The sequence below is a fragment of the Podarcis cretensis genome, assembly GCF_951804945.1.
Source record: "Podarcis cretensis genome assembly, chromosome: 1".
Lineage (NCBI taxonomy): Eukaryota > Metazoa > Chordata > Lepidosauria > Squamata > Lacertidae > Podarcis > Podarcis cretensis.
Genome location: NC_137170.1, coordinates 9,795,960 through 9,819,575, shown reverse-complemented (window position 1 = coordinate 9,819,575; position 23,616 = coordinate 9,795,960). Strand labels below are relative to the sequence as shown.

Genomic DNA, 23,616 nt, shown 5'->3' with positions numbered 1-23,616 from the left:
TTTTACATCTCAATACTGCCGCCCCCCCCCCCCAAAAAAAATCACAGCGGGTGTAAAAAGGTGGAGATGGGGGACCGGTTGGTGGAAGGGATTCAGGTCGGAGCGAAACAATATAAACTTAAAGCTTTTGCAGATGACCTAGTTTTGACCCTGCAGGAGCCAGAATCTAGTACAAAAAGAGTATTACAACTGATTCAAGATTTTGGTCGGGTGGCAGGATTTAAACTAAATAAACAGAAAACTAAGGTGTTGGGGAAAAATCTGACAGGTGTAGAGTCGGAACAGTTTCAGAGAGAAACGGAACTAACTGTGGTTAAAAAAGTAAAGTACCTAGGGGTAAACATAACAGCAAAAAATCTGAGTCTATTTAAGGATAATTATGAAAAATGTTGGTCTGAAATTAAGAGAGATTTGGATAGCTGGACAAAATTGAAGCTTTCTCTGTTAGGCCGAATCGCTGCTGTTAAGATGAATGTATTGCCAAAGATGTTGTTTTTGTTTCAAACATTGCAGATTGTGGACAAGACAGAGTGTTTCCGGAAGTGGCAGAGAGATATATCTAGATTTGTCTGGCAGGGCAAAAAGCCCAGAATTAAGTTCAAGATACTAACTGATGCGAAAGAAAGAGGGGGCTTTGCCCTGCCAGACCTAAAGTTGTATTATGAAGCCGCAGCCTTTTGCTGGCTAAAAGACTGGCTACTTCTTGAGGACACTGACGTATTGGACTTGGAAGGGTTTAATAATGCCTTTGGTTGGCATGCATATCTATGGTACGATAAGGTTAAGATTAATAAGGTCTTTAAGAACCATATTGTCAGGAAAGCAGTTTTTAAAGTCTGGACAAAATACAAAGACTTATTGGAAAATAAAACTCCGAGGTGGCTTTCACCTCTGGAAGCTAAGGCCCGAAAAAGACTCAATATGGAGGCCAACTGGCCAAAATATTGGGAAATATTAGAAAAAGATGGAGACAATTGGAAATTGCAGAGTTTGGAGAAAATGAAGGATAAAGTGCGAGACTGGTTACATTACGCTCAGATTAAAGAAGTTTTTAAAAATGACAAAAAGCTAGGGTTCCAGGTGGAGAAATCGAAGTTGGAAACAGAATTGTTAGAGCCAAAAACTAAGGTTTTATCAAGAATGTATAACTTGCTGCTGAAATGGAATACACAAGACGAAATGGTTAAATCGGTTATGATAAAGTGGGCTCAGGATATTGGGCATAATATTATGTTTGAGGACTGGGAAAGGTTGTGGACCACTGGGCTGAACTTCACTGCATGTAATGCTTTGAAGGAAAATGTAATGAAAATGATATATAGATGGTACATGACCCCAGTTAAACTTGCCAAAATATACCATTTGTCTGATAATAAATGTTGGAAATGTAAAGAACATGAAGGAACATTCTTTCACCTCTGGTGGACTTGCCCTAGAGTGAAGGCCTTCTGGGAAATGATTTATAATGAGTTGAAAAAGGTATTTAAGTATACCTTTACTAAGAAACCAGAGGCCTTCCTTCTGGGCATTGTCGGCCAGAAGGTGTTAAAGAAGGACCGAACATTTTTTATGTATGCAACAACGGCAGCAAGGATACTCATTGCCAAGAGCTGGAAAACTCAAGATCTACCCACACTGGAAGAATGGCAGATGCAGCTGATGGACTATATGCAACTGGCCGAGATGACTGGCAGAATCCGAGACCTGGGAGAAGAGAGGGTTGAAGAAGACTGGAAGAAATTCAAGATTTATCTACAAAAGTATTGTAATTTGGTTGAATGCTAAGAAGGATGCTAGATCATAAATAATTGCCTACCACTGAATTAGATTGAACTTGACGATAAGTGAGATTGAGGGAAACATAAATTTGTGGAGAATAGATTAAATTAACTGAATAAAATTTAAGAGTATAAACAAGATGATAAATTGCTGGAAAAAATTTATAACGATGTAAGTGGGAGTGGGAGACGCGAGGGAGTCCAAAGAAGTTCTGAAAAATGTGTTATGATCCATGTTATATTGTTTATTATTTTTGCATTTTGTATTTTAAAAAAATCTCAATAAATATTTATAAAAAAAAAAAAAAAAGGTGGAGATGAACTACTGCTCAATGTCCTAGCTAATCCTTTTTGCCATGAGTTCCCAAAAAGATTTAGGCGCCAAAGAAGCTTACTTTCTGCTCAAGGGTCTTCTGCTACAGTATTCTCTGCTCATTCTGCCAGAATTTAATCAACCATCTTGCATCTTCTCTCTCTTTTTTGGGTCCACCATATTCATTATTTTTTCCAGACAAGTCTGTGCTTGCCTTAATACCGACTTGCTGTTCTTGTCATGATTTTAACATTTGCTTATTGCATTGTAACTTTTGACATTAAAAAAAAAGACTTGGCCAGTTTTATGGAATAATATCCTTAAATAATAACCTCAAAATAATAAAAAAGTAACAATCGGACCCTACCTCTGTCCAACATTTAAGAGTGCAGGCCAAGAGGAAGTGGAAGACTAGGAGCAGCAGCCTCGGAGAAGAATCAGAGAAGGCCAGAGATTGACCAGAGACCGCTATGGCGAACAAAAGGAACAAGGAAAGAGAGAAGAAAAGTTTTCTCACAACATGAACCCCCCTTACCAGAAAAAGGCAGAGAGAAGAGTCAGGAAATTAACATGAAAGTGGCGTGACAGAAGAGACTGTGGCCCAAGTATAGAGTGGTACCTTTCTTCTCAAACACCTTGGAACTCAAACAACTTGGAACCCAAACACTACAAACTCAGAAGTAAGTGTTCCAGTTTACGAACTTTTTCCGGAAACCGAATGTGCTCCGTTTTTAGTGTTGCGCTTCCGATTTGAGTGCTACACTTCCATTTTGAGTGTTACGCTGAGGTCTGTCTGTTTTTGCTATTTATTTTGCGTTTTTGTGGCTCTTTTTTGTTTTGCTTTTGTGACTGTGTGGAACCCAGTTCAGCTACTGACTGACTGTGTGACTGCAGTACATTGTTTATTGCTTCCATTTTATGGATCAATGGTCTCATTGGATAGTAAAATTCATATTAAATTGCTGTTTTCGGAGTTGTTTTTAAAAGTCTGGAACAGATTAATCCATTTTGCATTACTTTCTATGGAAAAGCGTGCCTTGGTTTTGGAACGTTTTGGTTTTGGAACGGACTTTCAGAACGGATTAAGTTTGAGAACCAAGGTACCACTATACTGGAAATCCTGCATTCAGGAGGTTGGGAGGCAGGTTTATGTGTTGGAATAATAAAATAATTATGGAGATGACACTGACTCAAGCCTCTTTTCACTCATGTCCCTGATGCAAATGCAGGCAAAACAATGTGAAAGTCAACAAGTAATACTACATGCATTCACATCATGCTTTAAGGCACAGGTGGCGAATCTTTTATGACCTGGGGGCCACATGCACCCGTTGTTAACTCTCTGGGGCCACATGCCACTAGGAAGTGTGGCACCCACACTCTTGAACACATGCTTTTGCATGTGCAGGCATACACACAGGCTCATAGCAGGGGCAGACTGTGGTCTTTCAAATCTCAGTGGTGCCCTGTACAAGGCCAAAATTTGGTGTGTGCACCCCGCCTATCACTCTGCTCAATCCACTATGCCATAATAATAATAATTTATTATTTATACCCTGCCCATCTGGCTGGGTTTCCCCAGCCACTCTGGGCAGCTTCCAACAGAATATTAAAAACAATACAGCATCAGACATTAAAAGCTCCCCTAAACAGAGCTTCAGTTGTCTTTTAAAAGTAAAATAGTTGTTTATTGCCTTGACATCTGCTGGGAGGGCGTTCCACAGGGCGGGCGTCACTACTGAGAAGGCCCTCTGTCTGGTTCCCTGTAACCTCACTTCTCGCAATGAGGGAACCACCAGAAGGCCCTTGGTGCTGGACCTCGGTGTCTGGGCTGAATGATGGGGGTGAAGACGCTCCTTCAGGTATACAGGACCAAGGCCGTTTAGGGCTTTAAAGGTCAGCACCAACACTTTGAATTGTGCTCGGAAACGTACTACCATAGTTGCGGCGCCCCCTAGGCTCAATGCCCAGTGTAATGGAATGTCACGATACCCTAAATCTGCCTCTGCTCACAGCTCCCCTCCTTAGTAGATCCATGCAAATCAGCTGAGGAGGAGAAAAGGTTGCATCAATCTACTTGTCATATGATTGATGACAAGACTGGGGAAAGAGAGATTTGCATCCCCTGTTAGCAATTTCACTCCTCTGATGCCACATTTGTGATTGGTGTAAATCACATGCCTGTCTGCGAAGAGTGTGGGAAATGGAAGACAGTCTTATCTCCGCTGTATGTACTTTGTGATGTACTTTCACTTTTACCTGTGCCTGTTTGTTCTCTCGGAGCTGGAGAGAACGGACGCCATTATGCTTTTGTCTGTACATAGTGTGTAAATAAATAGTAAATTAGCTCTACAATGTCTCATGCTCCTTGCTGTGTTATGCCAGAAGCTTAGTGTGCATACAGTGGACGCTCGGGTTGCGAACGTGATCCATGCAAGATGCACGTTCACAACCCGCAGCGTTCGCAACCCACATCAGCACACGTGCGGGTTGCTATTCATCGCTTCTGCGCATAGCGCGATTTAGCGCTTCTGCGCATGCGCGACCGCCGAAACCCAGAAGTAACCCGTTCCGGTGCTTCCGGGTTTCGACAGTCCATAACCTGAAAAAACACAACCTGAAGCGCCTGTAACCTGAGGTATGGCTGTAGATCATTATGATGTATGTCGCTAGGGAGCACACTGGAAGAGAAGGGAGATGCTTTTTCCAGAGTTGCGCGTACCGGAGGACACAGAGTTCCGGGGGCTTGCAGGCACCCCCAGGGCATTTTCCACTGCTGTGTCTACCTTCCCCTTTTCACTACAAAAATTAGTGGGGTTGGGGGGGGGTCGGATTTGCTAGGTGATTTACTTAGAAGTTCTAAAACACTTGGAATACCATAGGTGGCTCTACTTTGGATGGAGGGAACAGAAGCACAAAAGCAGTGTTAACAAAGAAGCCCCTCTGTCCAAACCACTAACTTTTACTGCTTCTAAAGTTGCTGAAAGCCTGTTTGTTAAATTAAACACGCAGAACTAGCATTCCCACTACTCTTAATTTAAAATCATGGCATGATCCTCAAACCAAATTGGATGTGTGCAATATTCAAAGCAGCACACTGCAGCCTTTCCCCCCAAAAAATTCCTTTCCCTGCCTCCCGCCAAAAGAAAAAAGCTGGTTGATATTCTATGTCTTTTTAAATTTGTTTGTGGGGGAGGAGGTCATGGGTACACACACACCCCTTTTTCGTTCTTGTTTTTATTATGTATTTTGTATTTTGATGCTGTGAACTGCCCTGAGATCTTTGGACGCAGGGTCGTTTACAAATTTAATATAAATAAATAAACTTGGGTCCCTAGCTGCTGTTGGACTACAACTCCCATCATCCCTGACCACTGTTCCTGCTAGCTAGGGGGTGATGGGAGTTGTAGTCCAACAACAGCTGGGGACCCAAGTTCGAGAAACACTGATTTTTAAGAGTACAGCGTTACCTTTTAAGGAGAAATTTTCAAACTGGAAAAACCTGGGTTTACAAAGGGGTTTCTAAATCTGACATTTAATAATGGCAGACAAGCTTAAAAGCAGCTTGCCCAGCACTACTGATCTTCCCCTTTCCAGAGCACCCTTATATGGGGGCAAGGGGAGAGCAGCAAAGAAGCCCAACAGACTTGGCTAGCGCTTTGCACAAATGGGGTATACATTAAAAAAAAAATCCCCCAAAGCCTTTCGCAACACAGTTGTGTGATTTCACTATCAGGCAGGACAGACAACGTGGAAAGGGCTCTATGTTGCAATAACAAGATAAATCACTGCAATAACAAGTCACAGGACTTCCCCTGACAAAACCTTGTGTGGTAGGTTAAGCTGAGAGATGGTGACAGATCTAAAAGTCTGCCAGTGAGCTTCATGACTGAGTAGGGATTTGAATCCTGGTTTCCCAAGTTCTAGCCCAACTCTTCAACCACTATGACACACTGGTTTCTCATACGGCACCAGCCACAGCGATTGTTAGCCCCTGAAATGCGCTTCGCAAATTCTGAATGTATTTCTAACTTGTCCATTCTAAAGGCTTCTCTGATTAAATCACTGCATGCTGCCTTCACTTACCAGTATGAATGCACATAGTAAGCAGGAGAAATACAGAATAAGATGCAAGGATGGCAACAATCAGCAGCAACACACTAGGACAGAAGAAACGAATGATCAAGGCCACACTTAATATATATTTAACATATATATACTTAATACATTGTGTTTTCCCAGAAACAAGCAGAAGAAATCGTTCTTTCCTCATTTTATGGTTCACATCGGCAGAATCTAATTCACGCCACGGTTGGTTACTCAATATTTTCCATGTTCTGCTTTTCTTTTGAATTTTCTGTGTCATTAAATTTGGACTTTTTTCTATATGGGGAAAAGGCCAATTGTTGAACCATTTCACCATCTCTATGCTTTAGAACGTTCTAAAGAACGTTTTGGGTCACCCATTTAATTTGGTATTTGCCTGTTTGTTCATGGCAAATGACAACAGCACCTCTCCTAAGAAAGAGAATACAGCAATCGCACTCTGGCTGGATGATCCACCACTATCGCAAGACACAGCTATTTAAACCTGGCACTGGCAATTTCCTGGTTTGCACACAATGCTAAACCACACATTGCTGAAGATGCAACAAATCACAACTTGCCCCGCCAATCTTTGGCTTGTTTTCCAGCTGCCCTTTCCTCATGCCTTTGTAGCCTGGTAAGACATGGGTGGCACTGTGGGTTAAACCACAGAGCCTAGGACTTGCCAATCAGAAGGTCGGCGGTTCGAATCCCCGCAACGGGGTGAGCTCCTGTTGCTGGGTCCCTGCTCCTGCCAACCTAGCAGTTCGAAAGCATGTCAAAGTGCAAGTAGATAAATAGGTACCGCTCTGGCGGGAAGGTAAACGGTGTTTCTGTGCGCTGCTCTGGTTCGCCAGAAGCAGCTTAGTCATGCTGGCCACATGACCCGGAAGCTGTACGCCACAACCCCACAGTCAGTCACGACTGGACCTAATGGTCAGGGGTCCCTTTACCTTTACCTTAAGCACCCGGTGTGGGATGGCCAGCAAGTTTAAGGAAGGGTGCTGGGTTCACACACAATGCTGAGCTATCATCATCAAGCCATGGTTTGTAAGCTAAAAACAAACCATGGGCTCAGGCTGAGGTTTGTTGGCAGCAAGCAAACCATAATGAACTCACTGGGCAGTGTTCACACATGATGCCAAGCTACAGTTTGGTTGCCACGCCATGTTATGTGTGAAGTAGTTCAATGTGAATCACCCCAGTTCGGGTTTCCAAGCCAGAAATAGTGAGGTATGGCTTGCAAATTTATTAACACATCACAAAAGGTAACTGCACAATTTGTCAAATGGTGGTGGTCTGCTCCTGGTGCCACCATACCTGCAGCACCCCACCAAGCACTGCTGTTGCCCAAACTTGGCATTTGAAGTGGTACTGTCCAATCTACCACCCCAGGATTCTGCAATTTTCATACTGCCGCATGTATAGATCAAGCAGACAAGGGTGGCACACTGAGGAAAGTTGAGATTTTAGCACAACTGCATTCCCCTCCCCCATGTTATATGGAATTTTTGAAGCTTACTTTAACTTTTTTAGTATCACATAGTATATTTCTGACTATAAGGATTAATGTACAAGATTGATATTAATTAATCTACAACTATAAGTGTTGATTTATAGCATTACAGTCAAACCTCAGCTCCTGAACACCTCCGTTTTGGAACATTTCGGATCCTGAACGTAGAAAACCCAGAAGTAAATGCTCCGGTTTTCTAACATTTTTCGGAAGCCAAACGTCCAACGCGGCTTCCGCTTGACTGCAAGAAGCTCTTGCAGCCAATCGGAAGCTGTGCCTCGGTTGCTGAGCATTTTGGAAGCTGAACGGGCTTCTGGAACGGATTACGTTTGACAACTGAGGTTTAAATATATAAAAATCTTACACACTTCTTAAAAATATAGTATGATATAATATAAAATATAATTGACACACACAAAACTTACCTAAATCCAAGGATTCCCGTTTTGGCCATGGCATATGCCAATCCAAGTATCCCACTGCCCATGATAGCATTCATTAAATTAAATACCGAGAAGCCAAACGAAGCCCCAGACGATGTCTGGTTCAAAAATGTCTGTAAATGACAGAACCAGATTGTTAACACTGTGAATTCTTCATGTGGGCAAAAGCAATCACACAAGCCCAGAGCAAATGGGAGTGGGAAAGTATTTTAATTCATAGACCAAGACTCTGGACTACTGCTGACAATCCACTCAGAAGTTTTATTACAGTCAAGTAGTATATTTATTATATTTTTATTTTAGAAATTTCATAAAATTTAGACACCGCTTGATTGGGGGGGGACGGACCTCAAAGAAGTTTACAAAAAGGTAAAACAGTAAAATCAAGAAAAAACTGCAACCACGCCTAAAATCATACAAATGTTAAAATACTGTATTAAAACAGATTTTAAAAATTACCTCAACTTTTAAAACACCTGGGTAGGCTTTTAGCAGGCACCAAAGAGAGTATATGCAGTTAGTTAGTTAGTTAGTTAAAGGTCTGAGTTTGAACATACAAAAAATTATTTAAAACCTAACAGTTACTAGAGATGAATCAGGGAAGACCAAATTCTAATAACTGTTAATCTAGCCAGTAAAAAGAAAAATGTCGTAATTTGTTTGGTTTTTTAGATTTGACATGGCTAGGAGGATGGAAATCTCAGCCTCATTAGGTTTTCTAACTCGATTTCTTTTTTAACCAAGTATTGTAAGTTTAGGGACTTCTCAGAGCCAGAACTTATGAAATACGTAATCAAAATGTGAGCTTTCCAACTTTATTTTTTTCCTTGGTCTCAAAAGTGGCAATAAAAACAGAAAACGAAGCCAGGTCATGCCTGCAAAAGACTGTACCAGAGCCAACACTGTTCCACCTACTAAAACTCAAACTTAATAACATTACTGGTAGAGTTAGTGGATCTCTAGTCTAGTTGAATAGACTCCCACAGTCTATGGAGAGAGTCACTGATAGTTTTACAGTAGTGGCTTTTTGGGGAGGAATACTACGGTGCTTAGAGGATGGCTGTTGTTGCTTTTAGTTCATTTACTACATTACAATTTTGTCTATTTAAAAGACATCCAGAACCTGTGAGACATAAGAGGTATACATGATCTTTGGTTTGGTCTGCAATCCTAACCCCACTTACCTGAGAGTAAGCCCCACTGAATTCAACAAGACTTACTTTTGAGTAGAAACAGGGAGGGTTGCATTATTCTCGCTTTCCTCTCCCCAACACCAATGCAAGTATCTTTTCTATCCAACAGAGACTCTGTGGAATTAATACCCAGTCCATAGATCTCTAGGAATGGAAGAACCATCTTTGGTGGGTCAAGATGGATTCCCACAACCACCACTACAGCTGTAGGAATAATGCTAAATTCTGGAACACTGAGATTGTGAGAAGTGGGATGGAATGAAACAAAAGGGCGGAGAAACCTGTTCTACAACGCTTTTTCTAAAGAATGTGCTGGACAATCCCATTTATAAGAGGACTGTATGCCATGACCTGTATATAATGGGGGGGGGGGGAGAATGTACTATGGGGCCTTCTGGTGACACAGGTCACTTCCAAAGGTTGCAAAAAGCATTTGTAGCATGCCCTGTGCAATGATGTTGGTGCTGTGAGGCTCTATGGAGATGCAATTGTGTTACAAATAACACCGGCAGCTTGGAGAAGTATGTGGGTCCATTCTACAGGACTCTACGGGGCCGAGTCTTCAAACCCAAGTGATGAGCTTCTGTGCCACCAAGCTGAACAGTATGCTGAGCAGTATGTGTCCATTCTGTGGCTTCTATGGGGTTGTGAAGTTCTAAGAGAGGGCCCTATGATGTTTCAGGGGTGGAAGTGTATGCATTCAACAAGTCTTCCTAGGGTTGCAAAGTTTCATGGGTCTGTGCTGTGTGCTTCTACGGCATTAGGAAATGCCACTTTGCCCGTGGGGCTGTGAGCAAGGTGTGCTGGGAAACTCATGGAGATGTGGAAATGCAACACAGGCCTGGAACGTCATCAGGGGTAAATGATGTGCAGTCATACCTCGGGTTACAGACGCTTCAGGTTCCATGTTTTCGGGTTGCACACCGCGCCAAATCCGGAAGTACTCGGGTTACTTCCAGGTTTCAGCGCTCGCACATGCGCAGAAGAGCTAAATGGTGCTTTGCGCATGTGCAGAAGCGCTAAATAGCACTTTGCGCATGCGCAAAAGCACTGAATCGCAACCCGCACGTGTGCAGACGCGGCACTGCGGGTTGCGAACATGCCTCCCGCACGGATCACATTTGCAACCCGAGCATCCTCTGTAGTCTGTCCGCTTCCTATAGGTTTCAAGAGCAGCCAGGCAACATGGGGAATATCTTTTGAGTATTGGGCTAAATATCGTGGAATGAGGAGTACCATGAGTATAGGTTATGGCGCTGTGCAAAGCGAGATGTAAACTGCTGAGCTGGGAAAATCTTTGTGCCCAATCTACGTGGCTTCCGATTTTGAAGACACAGGATGGGGTATCTCCAAAGAAGAAGTGGTTTCAAATCCTTACTCAGCCATGATGCCCAACTCAGCAATTTGGAGGTCACCCTCCCTCTCTTAGCCTAACAGACCTCACAGGGTTGTTGCCAGCATGAAGATAAATTCAACAGTGTAAATAAGTTTTCATGGATATGATAATGGAATACTCAACAATTTAGTTTATATAAAATATGCAGGGGTTTGTGTTAAGCAAAATGGACCATGGAAAGAGAAGAAGGGAAGTCATTGATATTTTAAGGTTGTTTAAATGAGTATTCTAAATTGTAAAACAGAAAATTTAATTAAAATTATGGGGGGGGGCGGGGGGAAACCAATAATACGAATAGCATTGATTTAGAACTGCAAGGACTTGGCAATCATTAATGATTCCTATGGCAATTTCACACACGTTTTACTTACCAAGCCAAGCCAAACCAAACTGGGAAACCCAGCCAGATAGGCGGGGTATAAATAAATTATTATTATTATTATTATTATTATTATTATTATTATCGAAATATCTTTTGAATCCCCAAGCCATGTCACAGCTTCTTCTTCTTTTTAGCACCCCTCACTGTGAGGGGATTTGAAAGCGGGAAGCGCCAACCCGCCCTGCTCTGTGGGGCTGAGCGAGGAGCCGCCCTACGAGCCGGGGGAGTCCTGCCCCACCGCCTCCCCTCTCGCCCCCCACCGCCCCAGCCCCACACACACACCCTGCCCGGCGGCGGCCGCGGCGGCGGCAGGAGCGGCGCTCCGTCCTCCAGCTCCTGCGCCGACAAGTACCATCCCCGCGGCTCGCAGTTGACGCTGCCGACGAGCCGCGGCTCCTCCATGGCGGCGAAGGGAGCGGAGAAGTCCCAAGAGCGGCGGGAGGCCGACCGAAGAAGCCCCGTCCTCGGGGCCGGGGAGGAGCCGGCGGGAGCTGAGAGGAAACAGGGCGGAGTGCGCTACTCGAGGGCGGCGCTTGGGCTCTGGGGAGGCTGGGCCTCGGCGAGCTGAGGGGAAATGCGGCGCGGCGAGAGGCCGGCATGAGGTGAGGCGCCCCGTTTAAAAAAAAAAATGAGGGGCTGGGGGCTCCCCGGCGCTTCCAACGGGGGCTGGGGGGGGGTGGGGAGCCGTTTTGGGCTTGGTTTTAATACTTGACTTTTTATTGTTTTTAATGGAGGCCTCTGCGGAAATCCAGCCAGATGGACCGGCGTATAAATATTATTTTTGTTTCTTCCTTCCCTCGTCTGACCAGGCAAATGCACTCTGCGCGCGCTCAGAGGCACGCGTCCCTGCAGCGTGGAGGAAGAAGGGCCTTTCTTCTTGTAGGCCAGCTAGGCCTCTGCTCCGCGCAGCAAACTGGGGGGGGGGGGGTGTTTTTTGTTTGGACTACCATTCCCATCGTCCCTGGCTTACTGGTCCTGCTGGCTAAGGATGATGGGAGTTGTAGTCCAAAAAAAAACCAACAAGAAGCTGGAGCCTCAAGTTTGGGAAACCCTGATCTGTGGTGTAGTGAAGAGGCGTTGGGATATCTTTTAGACCAGTATTTCCCAACCTTGTGCCTCCAGCTGTTTTTGGACTACAATTCCCATCATCCCTTGCCACTGGTCTTGCTAGCTAGGGATGATGGGAGTTGTAGTTCAAAAACAGCTGGAGGCACAAGGTTGGGAAACACTGTTTTAGAGCACTGGTTATGGTTGCAAAGATATATTAATGACACATGGAGTTCATAGATTCACAGAGTTGGAAGGGACCCCCGAGGGACATCTAGCCCAACCCCCAGCAATGCAAGAATCTCAACTAGATTATCCGTGACAGATGCCCTGCCTGAGCTCTGTCTGAAAACTTCCAAGGAAGATTCCCTGAGGGAGCTCTTACCGTCAGAAAGTTCTTCCTGATGTTTAGTCAGAATCTCATTTATTTTAACTTGAAACTGTTGGTTCAGGTCCTAGCCTCCAGAACAGTTGTCACTACAGTGGTGCCCCGCAAGACGGAAAACCCGCTAGACGAAAGGGTTTTCCGTTTTGGAGGCGCTTCGCAAAACGAATTTCCCTATGGGGTTGCTTCGCAAGACGAAAATGTCCTGCGAGTTCCTGCGGGGTTTTTTCCCTTTCCCCTACCCCCCTTTTCCTAAGCCCTAAGCCGCTTATCAGCTGATCCGCTAAAAGCCGATAAACCGCTAATAGCGCTAATCCGCTAAGCTGTCAATGGGCTTGCTTCGCAAGACGAAAAAACCGCTGTACGAAGAGCCTCACGGAACGGATTAATTTCGTCTTGCGAGGCACCACTGTATTATTATTTATTAAATGTGTTTTGTCACTTTATCTCGCCCAAGGCAACCTAAATTGACTTTGGTTGTTATGTTCCCCCATTTAATAGGTCCTTGTTTTGTTTTTGTTTTCTGCTTTTTCCTCTTTTCATTACACACACTTTTTTTGCATGAGAAGCAAAGATATTATTATTATTATTATTATTATTATTATTATTATTATTATTACCCCACCCATCTGACTGGATTGCACATTATGGTGTATAATGGTTTTTGCTACATATTGTCAAAATATAATATTAATACAAAAAAATTAAACATTGGTTGAAGATCCCAAGCCAGGGAGACGCCCAGCGACCTTCTAGGCTGAATTGGCTGCATTGCCATAACTTGCTATTGCTCTCAAGGTATTTCATGTAATGTTCAGGCAAAAAGATCTTATCCTTCTGCAACTTAAGGTAAGAAGAAAAGAAGAGCCCTTCTGGATCAGGGCAAAGGCCCATCTAGGTCTAGCATCCCTGTTCTCAAAAAAATGGCCAATCAGATGCCTGCTAAAAGCCAGAATGGGGGACCTGAGTGAAACAACACACTCCCCCACCTGACAGTTTCAGCAACTATTGTTCAGAATCATACTGCCTTCGATCCTGGAGGAATAATAATAATAATACAGTGGTACCTCAGGTTAAGAACTTAATTCGTTCTGGAGGTCTGTTCTTAACCTGAAACTGTTCTTAACCTGAAGAACCACTTTAGCTAATGGGGCCTCCTGCTGCCGCCGCGCCGCCGGAGCACGATTTCTGTTCTCATCCTGAAGCAAAGTTCTTAACCCGAGTTAATATTTCTGGGTTAGCAGAGTCTGTAACCTGAAATGTATATAACCTGAAACATATGTAACCCGAGGTACCACTGTAGTAATAATATATTGCTTATATCCCTATGGTGGCTTCCAACAGAATAAAAATAAACAGAATACAGTGGTACCTTGGTTCTCAAACGGCTTAGTTGTCGAACACCGCAAACCCAGAACTAAGTGTTCCGGTTTGTGAATGTTTTTCAGAAGCTAGATGTCCAACACGGTTTCCACTTCAGTGCAGGAACCTCCTGCAGCCAATCAGAGGTCATGCCTTGGTTTTTGAATGGTTTTGGGAGTCGCATGGATTCCCGGAATGGATTAACTTCGAGAACCAAGGGTACCACTGTAGTAATAAAAACAGTGAAACATCAGACATAAAAAGCTTACCGAAACAGGGCTGCCTTCAGAATATAGCCATATTAGGAACTGTAGTTTATCCTCTCCCCCCACCCCACCCCCGCTACAATATGCAGCACCCTTAACAAACTACAGCTCCCATAATTCTTTGGGAGGAAGCCGTGATGGTTGAAGTGGTATAATGTCTTTTAAATCTATGGTGTGCATGTGACCCAAGTTCTTTGCCTTCTCCCATATGGCCAACTTTTGAAGAGTGCTGGCCCATTCTCTCTCAGTCTTCTCATCTGCAAGCTAAACATACCCAATTGTTTCCATTTTTCCTCACATAACTTGTTTTTCTATGCCTGATCTTCTCTTAGGAGTTTGTTTACTTAAAATACCCATTTCATTTCCCAAGGAGATATCAGCGACAGAACCGTTGTGTGTGTGGGAAAACAATCTCCAAATTAAACCCAAATCACACAGTCAAAATATTTCATAGAATTGCAATACAATAAAATATAATACATTTAAAAAGAAACAGAAAAACAGTTAAAATCAATGTGAATATTTAATGCAATGGACGTGCTGCATTTTCAACCACAAATCCACAGACATTATGTGGGCTACCTGCATGAAGTTCACAAACCAGTTTGAGAACTCCTGAGGCCTAGTGTAGGAAGTGAGTGAATATACACATCTGAGTGTTTCAGGATGTGGGCAAAGTGGGTAGGGCTTTTGCCTTTCCACCCTATCTGGGCATCTCAAAAACATCTGGTTGGCCACTGTGTGATAAAGGATGTGTGGTTTTGGACAGATACAAGAGGGCTCTTCTCGTGTTCTTTAAATCAAGTTTTGATTTAAAAAGGAACTCGGTGAAACACAAAGCTATTTGGAAGTTTTATATTCTAACCACCCAGAAAGCCTATTGCCCAAATTAAAGATCCCTGTGTTTGTGACCGGAGGCACCTTCTTACTTTACTTGGTACAAGGATAAGGCTCATGGTTCTTAGGATGTGGTTACTCAGCTGCTGAGGGGAAAATCCTCTGCACATGTTTAGTGAGACCTTCACCTGTTATGGCATACATTTCAGGGCCAGGGCTGCAGTCCTAACTTCAGTTATTTGGGAATAACTGATTTCAATAGGGCTTACCTTTGATTTAGATAAATTTATTGTCATTGTCCGTATATACACAGTATACACAACAACGGAAATCGAACACCCAAGACCGGATTCACATACACATTTGCACGTATCTCCAACACTCTCATCCTATTCAGACATAATCTATTAAAACATACATAATCCAGAATATAACACAACCTATTAGAAGCATAGCATAACCTAAAACCTATCTCATTCCTTACTACTCACTGCTTGCTATTTCTTACAACTGGCCCTGAGATCAGAGCTCTTGGATAGAAACTATTCAGAAGGCGTGTAGTTCGTGTTTTCATTGTCCTATATCTTCTGCCCGAAGGCAACAGTTCAAAGAGGTTGTGAGCAGGATGGGTGGGATCTCTCAGGATATTGTGTGACTTCTTCAAGCTGCGAGATGTGAAGATCTCATCCAGGGTTGGTAGTTGGAGCCCAATAACATTCTGGGCAATTTTAATTATTCTCTGTAAGGCTTTTTTATCCATTCCAGAGCTGCTCCCATACCACGATAATATACTATAGGTTAAGACACTCTCAATGGTACTATGATAATAGGACAGAAGTAGGTGCTGGGATAGATTTGATTAGACAGTTAGGATTGCACCCTGCCATTGACAACAGGGCTAAAATCTTGGGTACCAGATTTGCTCCACAGGGCTACAGGAACCCCTAGAAGAGTTGTAGGTGGCATATGGGGGGAAACAGGAGGAGATGGGGAAAATATTCTGTTGCACAAGCAGCAATCCTTGTGCATAGGAAAGTTCACATAGCACTACTTTGGATACAAGCCCAAAACTCCTTCCTCTGCCAAGCTTCTAATTTGGTGCTGCATCAGTGTTATCTTTGGGTTATGTAGGACAGTTTCGAATAATCTCATACAAGTGCTAGTGATTTTATGAGAACTGTACAGACATGTGGATTTGTAGCATTTCCCCCCCCCCCATTTTTTTTTATTGAATGCTTACATAATGTCTATAAAGTGAATGATTTCCCTTCTAGGATTTTCAGGCGATTAAACAGCTTGCCTGCTAGCCTCCTGAAAGTGAAATATTTTGGAACAACTGCCTCAAATTCATCATTTCTAGCAGTCTGGACGTTTTGTGGTCAGCCTCTTAATAGGCTGCCTGGACATCTTGCAGTAGCTCGTAGAAATAGTTTGTGCACTATGCCGGAGGTACCTGAGAAGAAATTTGACCTTGACCTGCATTCGCCCCATCCCAGGGTCCGTGGAATGACCACCCTTGACAGAGCTGCTTTCAAAAGGAATGTTGTCATCCCAGCTCTGAAGGTTAACAAAGACCTCCTGAGCAAGCTGGAGAAGCCTCTCAAACGAGTGCTGTTGAAGCGCCCAGGTCTCAAAAGAGTTATTGAAGACCCAGAAGATGAAAGCAGAAAGTTTCTTTTGTTAGATCCTCATGCCATATCCGACAGCTGTTCCCTGGGCGAATCTGAGCAACAGATCCTAAAGAGCTTTAACATTAGCCCTGAGATTGTCAAGTATAACCAGGAACTGACATACGACCATTTCAAGGTGGACGAAATTCTGCAAGCAGTGCTTCCTGAAGGTCAGGAAGTGACCACTGCATTCAGCAGAATTGGCCACATCATTCACTTGAATCTGAGGGACCATCAGCTGCCCTACAAACACATAATTGGTAGGTTAAGACTTACATCAGAGAAGTCTTGTTTGGTTATTTCCTAAGCAATGACTGAGCGGTTTCTTTCTGAAGCAGTGTTAAGTATGTCTGAAGTATGTATTTAAATGTACTTTAAATACGTGGTGTGGATATGACTAAATCTAAGCTATAATGTTGCAAAAATTCTGGAGAGACAAAAGTGATCTCTCTCATTCGTAAAGGCCTACTGATAATTAATGGCTACAGGAGGGCAAGCATAGTGCCACATTCCTTGGCAAGGGCAATCAGGATTTCTTCACTAAAAAATTTAAGCAACAGCCTAATGGAAATGGAGTGGGGTTTATTTTATATGTTCTTTATGAGTCTGTATCATAGATGTTTAAATCACATGCCTGCTTTTTTGAAAAGCAAATTTCACAGCCCGTTTCTCTGCCTTTCAGGTCAAGTTATCCTTGACAAGAATCCAGGAATCACCTGCGCTGTAAATAAAACCAATACCATAGATAATGCTTATCGGAATTTTCAAATGGAGGTATTAGCTGGAGAGGAGACCAATATGATCACAAAGGTACCAGGAATTTTTAATAATATTTTCTTGCAACAAAAAAAATGGGGGATTAAAAATCTAACATTGAAAAAGCAGACAAAGCAAAGAGCAGACATTGCAGAAAGATACAGTCTGACATATTAATTCTTTATTCCTCTCTGTTCCATAGACTTGGCAGTCTCTGTGTGTTCCCAGATGTCCAAGTCTAGCCTAAATGAAATCACAATTGTTCATAAGACTTTTGTAGGAAGAACGTAGCTTAGTGGTGGTCAAATGTATAGACGTATATTAATTTTTTTAAAACCACATAATCAAAGATGCTAATGAACTCTTGAATTTTAGAACCAGTTCAGAAACCAGGTGCTGATTTTGCTTCTTTGGAAAAACATTGTCTTCCTTGTGCATTAGTTTGAAGAAACTGTGGGTGGCATTCAACTAAATTATTGTCCAATTGCACATCAAGACCGGCTTCCATGCAGTCCCCAAATCTGTTCTAGAGAATTGGGGGGGGGAAACCCAGAACAGATTTAGGACTTATGATATGTCTTCTACTTGGGATCTGATTGCTGATTAGAAAAGGCAAACATACAGCACCATTTCTGAATGGAACCCACATGTATCACAGCTTTCACCCATGGAGTACACTTGGCTAGGGGCATGATCATTTCTCAGTCACTGATAGTAGGTTTTGCATATGCAAAAAATATTTGATGGGATAGATCTTGATGTCGTAGAAGGTGATGCACATATATGTATTTTATCTTCAAAAGCATCTCATGACTACAAAATAAAATGTGTGAGGCATCCTTTACTGGGGAATTTTGGACCAGAGAGATTCTAGCCTGCTAGCGATCATGCCAATATTTTGAACTCTTGCAGGTTAAGGAGCACCATATCATGTATGAATTTGATTTCTCCAAAGTCTACTGGAACCCCCGCCTCTGCACAGAACACATGCGCATTGTCGGCCTCCTCAAGCCAGGTGACCTTCTCTTTGATGTCTTCGCCGGGGTGGGGCCTTTTGCGATTCCTGCAGCGAAGAAGGGCTGCATTGTGTTTGCAAACGACCTCAACCCTGACTCGTACAAGTGGCTGCAGCACAACTGTAAGCTAAACAAAGTGGACAGAAAAGTCAAGGTCTTCAACATGGATGGCAGGCAGTTCCTGGAGGAGCCAGTGAAGGAAGAACTAACCAGGCAGCTTTCTTTGAAGGAGCGGAACAGCTGCCTGCACATCGTCATGAACTTGCCAGCCATGGCAGTTGAATTCTTGGATGTCTTCAGGCACCTCTTGGATGGAGAGCCGGGCAGCACCAGTCTTCCCACCGTGCACTGCTACTGCTTTTCCAAGCACGACAACCCTGCGCAAGATGTTCAGGAGAGAGTCGAAGCCTGCTTGGGAATCTCCTTAGAGGGCCTTTGCTCTGTGGAGCTGGTGAGGAACGTAGCGCCCAATAAGGACATGATGTGCATCAGCTTCAGCCTCCCATCCAAGGTGTTGTACAAGCCGCTGTCTTCTCTGAAAGGTAAGAGAGTCAAAGAAAGAGGCAGGACTACTGCAAGCTTTTAGGGTCCCCTGTGAATCCTTTGCCTCAGATTGGACATTGAAATGGGGATTAGGGCTGGGCGATACCTGGTTTTCAACATTGTGATATATATCACCAGTTAAACACTGTGATATAACAGTATATCACGATGTCTGAAATAAGGATGGAGATATGCAGAAGCATTGGCTGGCTTCACAGTTTTTCCTGCATCGTGGTTTTTGCTGGCGCCTGTGGTTGTGATCGCTGCACCCTGCAGGAGGCAGAGGAGAGCTGAGCAGGCAGAGTTAACAGGGCTGCAGGAATCAAAAGCAGCATTGGCTGGCTTCACGACATGGACTTCAAACCGGTTTTGATGATAAATCGATATATCGCCCAGCCCTAATGGTGGCCCTTAATCTGGATAGGAGGACGAGGGGAAATGTATTTCTAGGGAGGAAAAAGCATAAAGGTCACAAATAAATAATGTGTTACAGGCGCACATGCAACTGTTTCGTTGCTGTGCATGCATAGGGAAGCTGCAGCCAGTCCTGGTTTCTCAGCACATGAATACATAGGGAAACAAATGTGTGTGTATGCACGCATGACCTCCTATGTGCAGTTTTCCCTGCGGGAAGTTCACAACCTGTGATGTGGCTGCATGTCTTGGGGCAAGTTGCAAGTGTGTTGTCAGTGCCTCGGATGCTTAGTAAAATCCTTTTGCTTTGTTCCTGCTCAAGTTTTGTGCTGCAGACGACCCCAAATCCTAAGAGCTTTGCAGGTGTGCATTGAGGTGTCACCGATGGTCGCTTTCCAACTGCAGGCCCTTTGCCTCCCATTGAGTTCTGCTACTGCAGAGGGTTCCTGAGCTTCGGGAGCAGCAAGAAAGGCTGTGGTGGGAATGGAGGCAGAGCTACAATTCCTCTACATCCTGTCCCAGGTTCCCTTTATTGTACCTCACCTACCCCTCCTGTCTCCACAGCCGCTTTACGTGAGACAAGTTTGAAAGTGTGGTTTTAATTTTGCTCCCTGGTTCCTGCTCCCCACCCCCTCCAGTTTCCTTTTTTAGGACACTTCCCCACCTCCAGGCAGCCTCTTGACTGTGCTGCCTACATCATCACACAGCCTGCTGTCGCTGTAACATGTGTATCCACTGCCACACACAGAACCAGGCTGCTTTTAATGCCACATCAAACCCACTTTCAGATGTGTTTTGTGATGCCAACAAAACTGCCCAGCCACAGGCAGGCCACTGGCACTTGCATGAAAGTCAGGGGGCTGCTGTGTGGCAGGGGACTGGGAGAAAAACTTAAGGGTCTCCCCCTAAACTGCTAGAAATCCACACATGCCTCCAGATCCATATTGATTCAAATAGTCTGTCATCTTTTACTTGTAGGTGCAGATAATCCCCAGGAACCAGCATCTAAACGCCTGCGTCCAAATGAAGAGCCCCTTGAAGAAAAAAATAACCTGATGGTCTAGGAGACTTCGTGGGTACCATTCCAGAAATGATGTCTATGCAGAACTTTTAACTCCCATCATTCAAGGAAGGCAAGCAGATTTGTTCATCAGCACTTGTTAGGACAGCCTCCGAAAAATGGTATTAACAGCTGCTGTGCTGATTATGCCCTGATCATCTTTGCTTCTTTTTAATTCCGTAACAGTTGGATGGGGTACATATTTTTTTTAAAAAAAGAATATTAAATGTTTATTTTGGCACACTTGGTAGCATCTTCTGTTTAGGTTGCGTGCAGTCATTCCCCAGCCAAGGAGAAACTGAGGTGAGAGGTTAAAGGAACCAGGTGAAACAGTCTGTGTCTTTGGTAGCCTTGAAACAACACCTGTTCCTGCCCCTGGGCTGCTTCAGGGGGAAAGGCAGGGTCTAAATTGAATAAACAGATGAACATGTTTTAGACTGACCACCTCCTGCGCAGGTTCTCTTAAGAGGTGAAGCCCAGGCCATCACTGTGTTCATGCTAGATGAGCAGGTGACAAAAAGGTGGCGACAGCAGCAGGTCAAGGGAGCATCAGGAATTGGCAGTGGGCTCTCAGCTGGGATATAGGCTACAGAAAGAGTGCAGCTAAAGCTGACTCCGGATTCCATCCCTGCCCATGTTTGAATCATGACAGAAACACATTCTGGGTCTACTACTGCAACCCAGACCTACCCAAGCCAACTGGTTCTCTCCGCAACACACACAGTGGTATAGTGCTGCTGTAAGCCTTTAAAGCCCTCTAATGACCCAGAACCAGATTTTTAAAGGACCACCTTGAACTATATGAACCTGCCTGGGTCTTCAGCTTGGCATCAGAGGACCTGCTCTCTAGCCCGTTGTTAGCAGGTGGGTACTAGCAACAGAGCCTGGTTGACAGTGGCACTGTAACACTGGAATTTTCTCTGGGGAATTTATCCAAATCTTTCCCTTCCCATCTTTAGATAGATGCTGAAAGTATCTCTCTCTCCCCACCCCCTTTTTATTTTGTTTCAGAGAGCACTGTGAAATTATTTTTAAATGTTGATATTAATGCTGCTGTGCTTTATATTTTAAATATAGCTATTTTTATTAGTGAATTTTATTTTTGAGCAAGCCACTTTTGAGGTTTTTGTGGGGAGAAAGCAGGCTGTAAAAGTCATTTAAATAAATAAACAACATCATCCCAAATTAAAATCAGCAGTCATTCTGAACACAGTGCTTATCTACACCAATCTGCCTTGCCTGAGAAATGTCCAGAGGCACATTTAGGTGCTGCCTGCACTGCTGTCCAAAGTAACTCATTGTCATCACTAAATTTATTTATTTCATTCATTTATTTTATATTTTCATCAATTTCAAAGCAATGTACAATATAATAAAACCAATCAAGCAGCTGCTTTGTTGTTTGTGAAGAAGCAAGAACTTTCCAAACAGGCCCTGGAGTGGCTGAGTTGCAATTTATTGTATTCCCTGGGAGAAAACAACAACTGGTACAAGTATGAGGTTATGATGCGAGCTGCAGACTCTGAATAGATTTTCTGAGAGAGGGAGAGAATCTTTTTGATGCTTGTCCTTCTGACACTATGCATCATTCCACTGAATTAAAATTAGCATATTTAGTGGTATGGGGTTGTGGCTAAGAGACTGGGTTGCAAATCCGGAAGCTGCAACCGCCATGAATTCAGGCATTGGGCTTAGATACGAAGCACTTGCAACTCTCCAAAGTATTGTCTAAATCAGTGGTTCTCAAATGGTGTGGTGCGGCACATTGGTGTGACAGGGGAGGAAGGCAGGTATGGCAGGAAGATTCAAGGACAAACATTTAAACATTTCAGCATAGTATAGTATAATGCAGTATCAAAATATTTTTATTATTTGAAGAATATGGATAGATATATTTTCAAAATGAGAGCAAGGGTATCAAGTGATACTGATGACAATCCTAGTTGTGTTTTCCAACGTACCCGTATGCTGCTAAGGCCACAACAGTGGCACTGACGTGAGCGTGACGGTGGCAAAGGAGCTGCCCTCTCCTGTCCTGTCTGTTCCTCTGTGGCTTGCCTGCCCCCACTACTGTTCTGTCATCATATAGGCAATATATCATATAGGCAGCCATGCAAACTGCTGCATGATGACATCCTTGCAATTTTATTCTACAGCAGGAAAGATGAGACGTTCTTAATGGAGCTGCTGCATTCTGCGGCACAATCATTCTAACTTACATAATTCAGAATGCAAAATAGAATGAATTAGAAATCAGTCTCATATCCAGTTCTTATATTGTGCTTCAAGGAAGGAAACCCCCATTTGCTTGCATTAGGAGAAGCCAGTTTTGTGAGATGAAAGAACTTTGCACTTACTGCAGAGCTACAATATATAAAAGTAGCATTTCAGTGCTTGTGCAAATAAAAGCCTGAAGTACAGCGGCAGAATCTGCAGAATTTAATCACAACAATCTGACTTTATTTTAAAATTTTTACAAGTCTGGTTCTGAAACCTCAAAACATACAAAACAAAATCATTATCTCTTCCAATAGCCTCTAGCTGCAAAGTGACTAGAGCCTTTCCCACCCTTACCCTCATTCCACCAGAGAAGAAGAAACATGACCACCATTTTTAAAAAGAAAGTTTCTGTACATCATGTTTTTAATATTTAAGCGCAGCTGGCTTCACACACAAAAAAGGAAGGAAAGACAGACGGCAGCCTGGCCAGGGTGCAGACGGCAGCAATTTTCACCTGAGGTTTTTTGCTTTGCTCGCTCCGCTCCAGTGTCTGTTACTCCCAACCTAGCCAGGATGCCAAAATAGCCCACTGAAGGCATCTTGAAGGGCTCGATGACAGGCAAGGGAGGAAGTATAGCCACCAGCGAGATCTTGCGGGGAGGCGGCTCGGACGTGGTTTAGATACCTAGAACAAAGAAAGGCATTGTCTGAGCTGAGAAACAAGCATTTCATGCTCCGGGATGGGAATTGAAAGAAAAGCCAATTTCTCTGGTTCCCACCGCTGGATACAGTGCCACAGACACTGGACACTTCTCAAAACATCGGAAACGGAAACAGCAGAGACCAAATCTGATTTAACTCTCCTTGCTGGATTAATCATTCCCATAATTAGAGAGGTTGAACGGATTCGGTGCCTCACCTGGTTCAACCACC

General features: G+C 43.6%; 3 protein-coding genes across 4 annotated transcripts in view; 1 reads left to right on the top strand and 2 right to left on the bottom strand.

The window, feature by feature from the left end:
* The window catches only part of SLC38A6 (solute carrier family 38 member 6), a 63,380-nt gene extending 51,858 nt beyond the window's left edge, over positions 1 to 11,522 (bottom strand). The window contains exons 1-3 of the mRNA XM_079952128.1: positions 11,390 to 11,522; positions 8,119 to 8,249; positions 6,178 to 6,251 (exon numbers count right to left, since the gene is read on the bottom strand). Coding sequence (XP_079808254.1) covers positions 6,178 to 6,251; positions 8,119 to 8,249; positions 11,390 to 11,509 — 325 coding nt within the window. The 5' untranslated portion in view covers positions 11,510 to 11,522. The remainder of the gene's footprint in view (positions 1 to 6,177; positions 6,252 to 8,118; positions 8,250 to 11,389) is intronic.
* Positions 11,523 to 11,567: 45 nt separating this feature from the next.
* TRMT5 (tRNA methyltransferase 5) lies at positions 11,568 to 22,323 on the top strand. 2 transcript variants are annotated; one of them, XM_079949779.1, is made up of 5 exons: positions 11,568 to 11,709; positions 16,279 to 16,934; positions 17,357 to 17,484; positions 18,343 to 18,988; positions 20,382 to 22,323. In XM_079949779.1, the coding sequence occupies exons 1-5, from the start codon at positions 11,705 to 11,707 to the stop codon at positions 20,465 to 20,467; spliced, it is 1,521 nt and encodes a 506-aa protein (XP_079805905.1). In that variant the 5' UTR covers positions 11,568 to 11,704; the 3' UTR covers positions 20,468 to 22,323. The 2 variants fall into 2 exon arrangements, with proteins under 2 accessions (XP_079805905.1, XP_079805906.1); XM_079949780.1 differs by lacking the exon at positions 11,568 to 11,709 and adding an exon at positions 13,265 to 13,388.
* A 578-nt stretch (positions 22,324 to 22,901) lies between these two features.
* The window catches only part of MNAT1 (MNAT1 component of CDK activating kinase), a 151,836-nt gene continuing 151,121 nt past the window's right edge, over positions 22,902 to 23,616 (bottom strand). Inside the window, exon 8 of the mRNA XM_079959202.1 lies at positions 22,902 to 23,368. Within this exon, the coding sequence (XP_079815328.1) occupies positions 23,248 to 23,368 (121 nt within the window). The 3' untranslated portion in view covers positions 22,902 to 23,247. The remainder of the gene's footprint in view (positions 23,369 to 23,616) is intronic.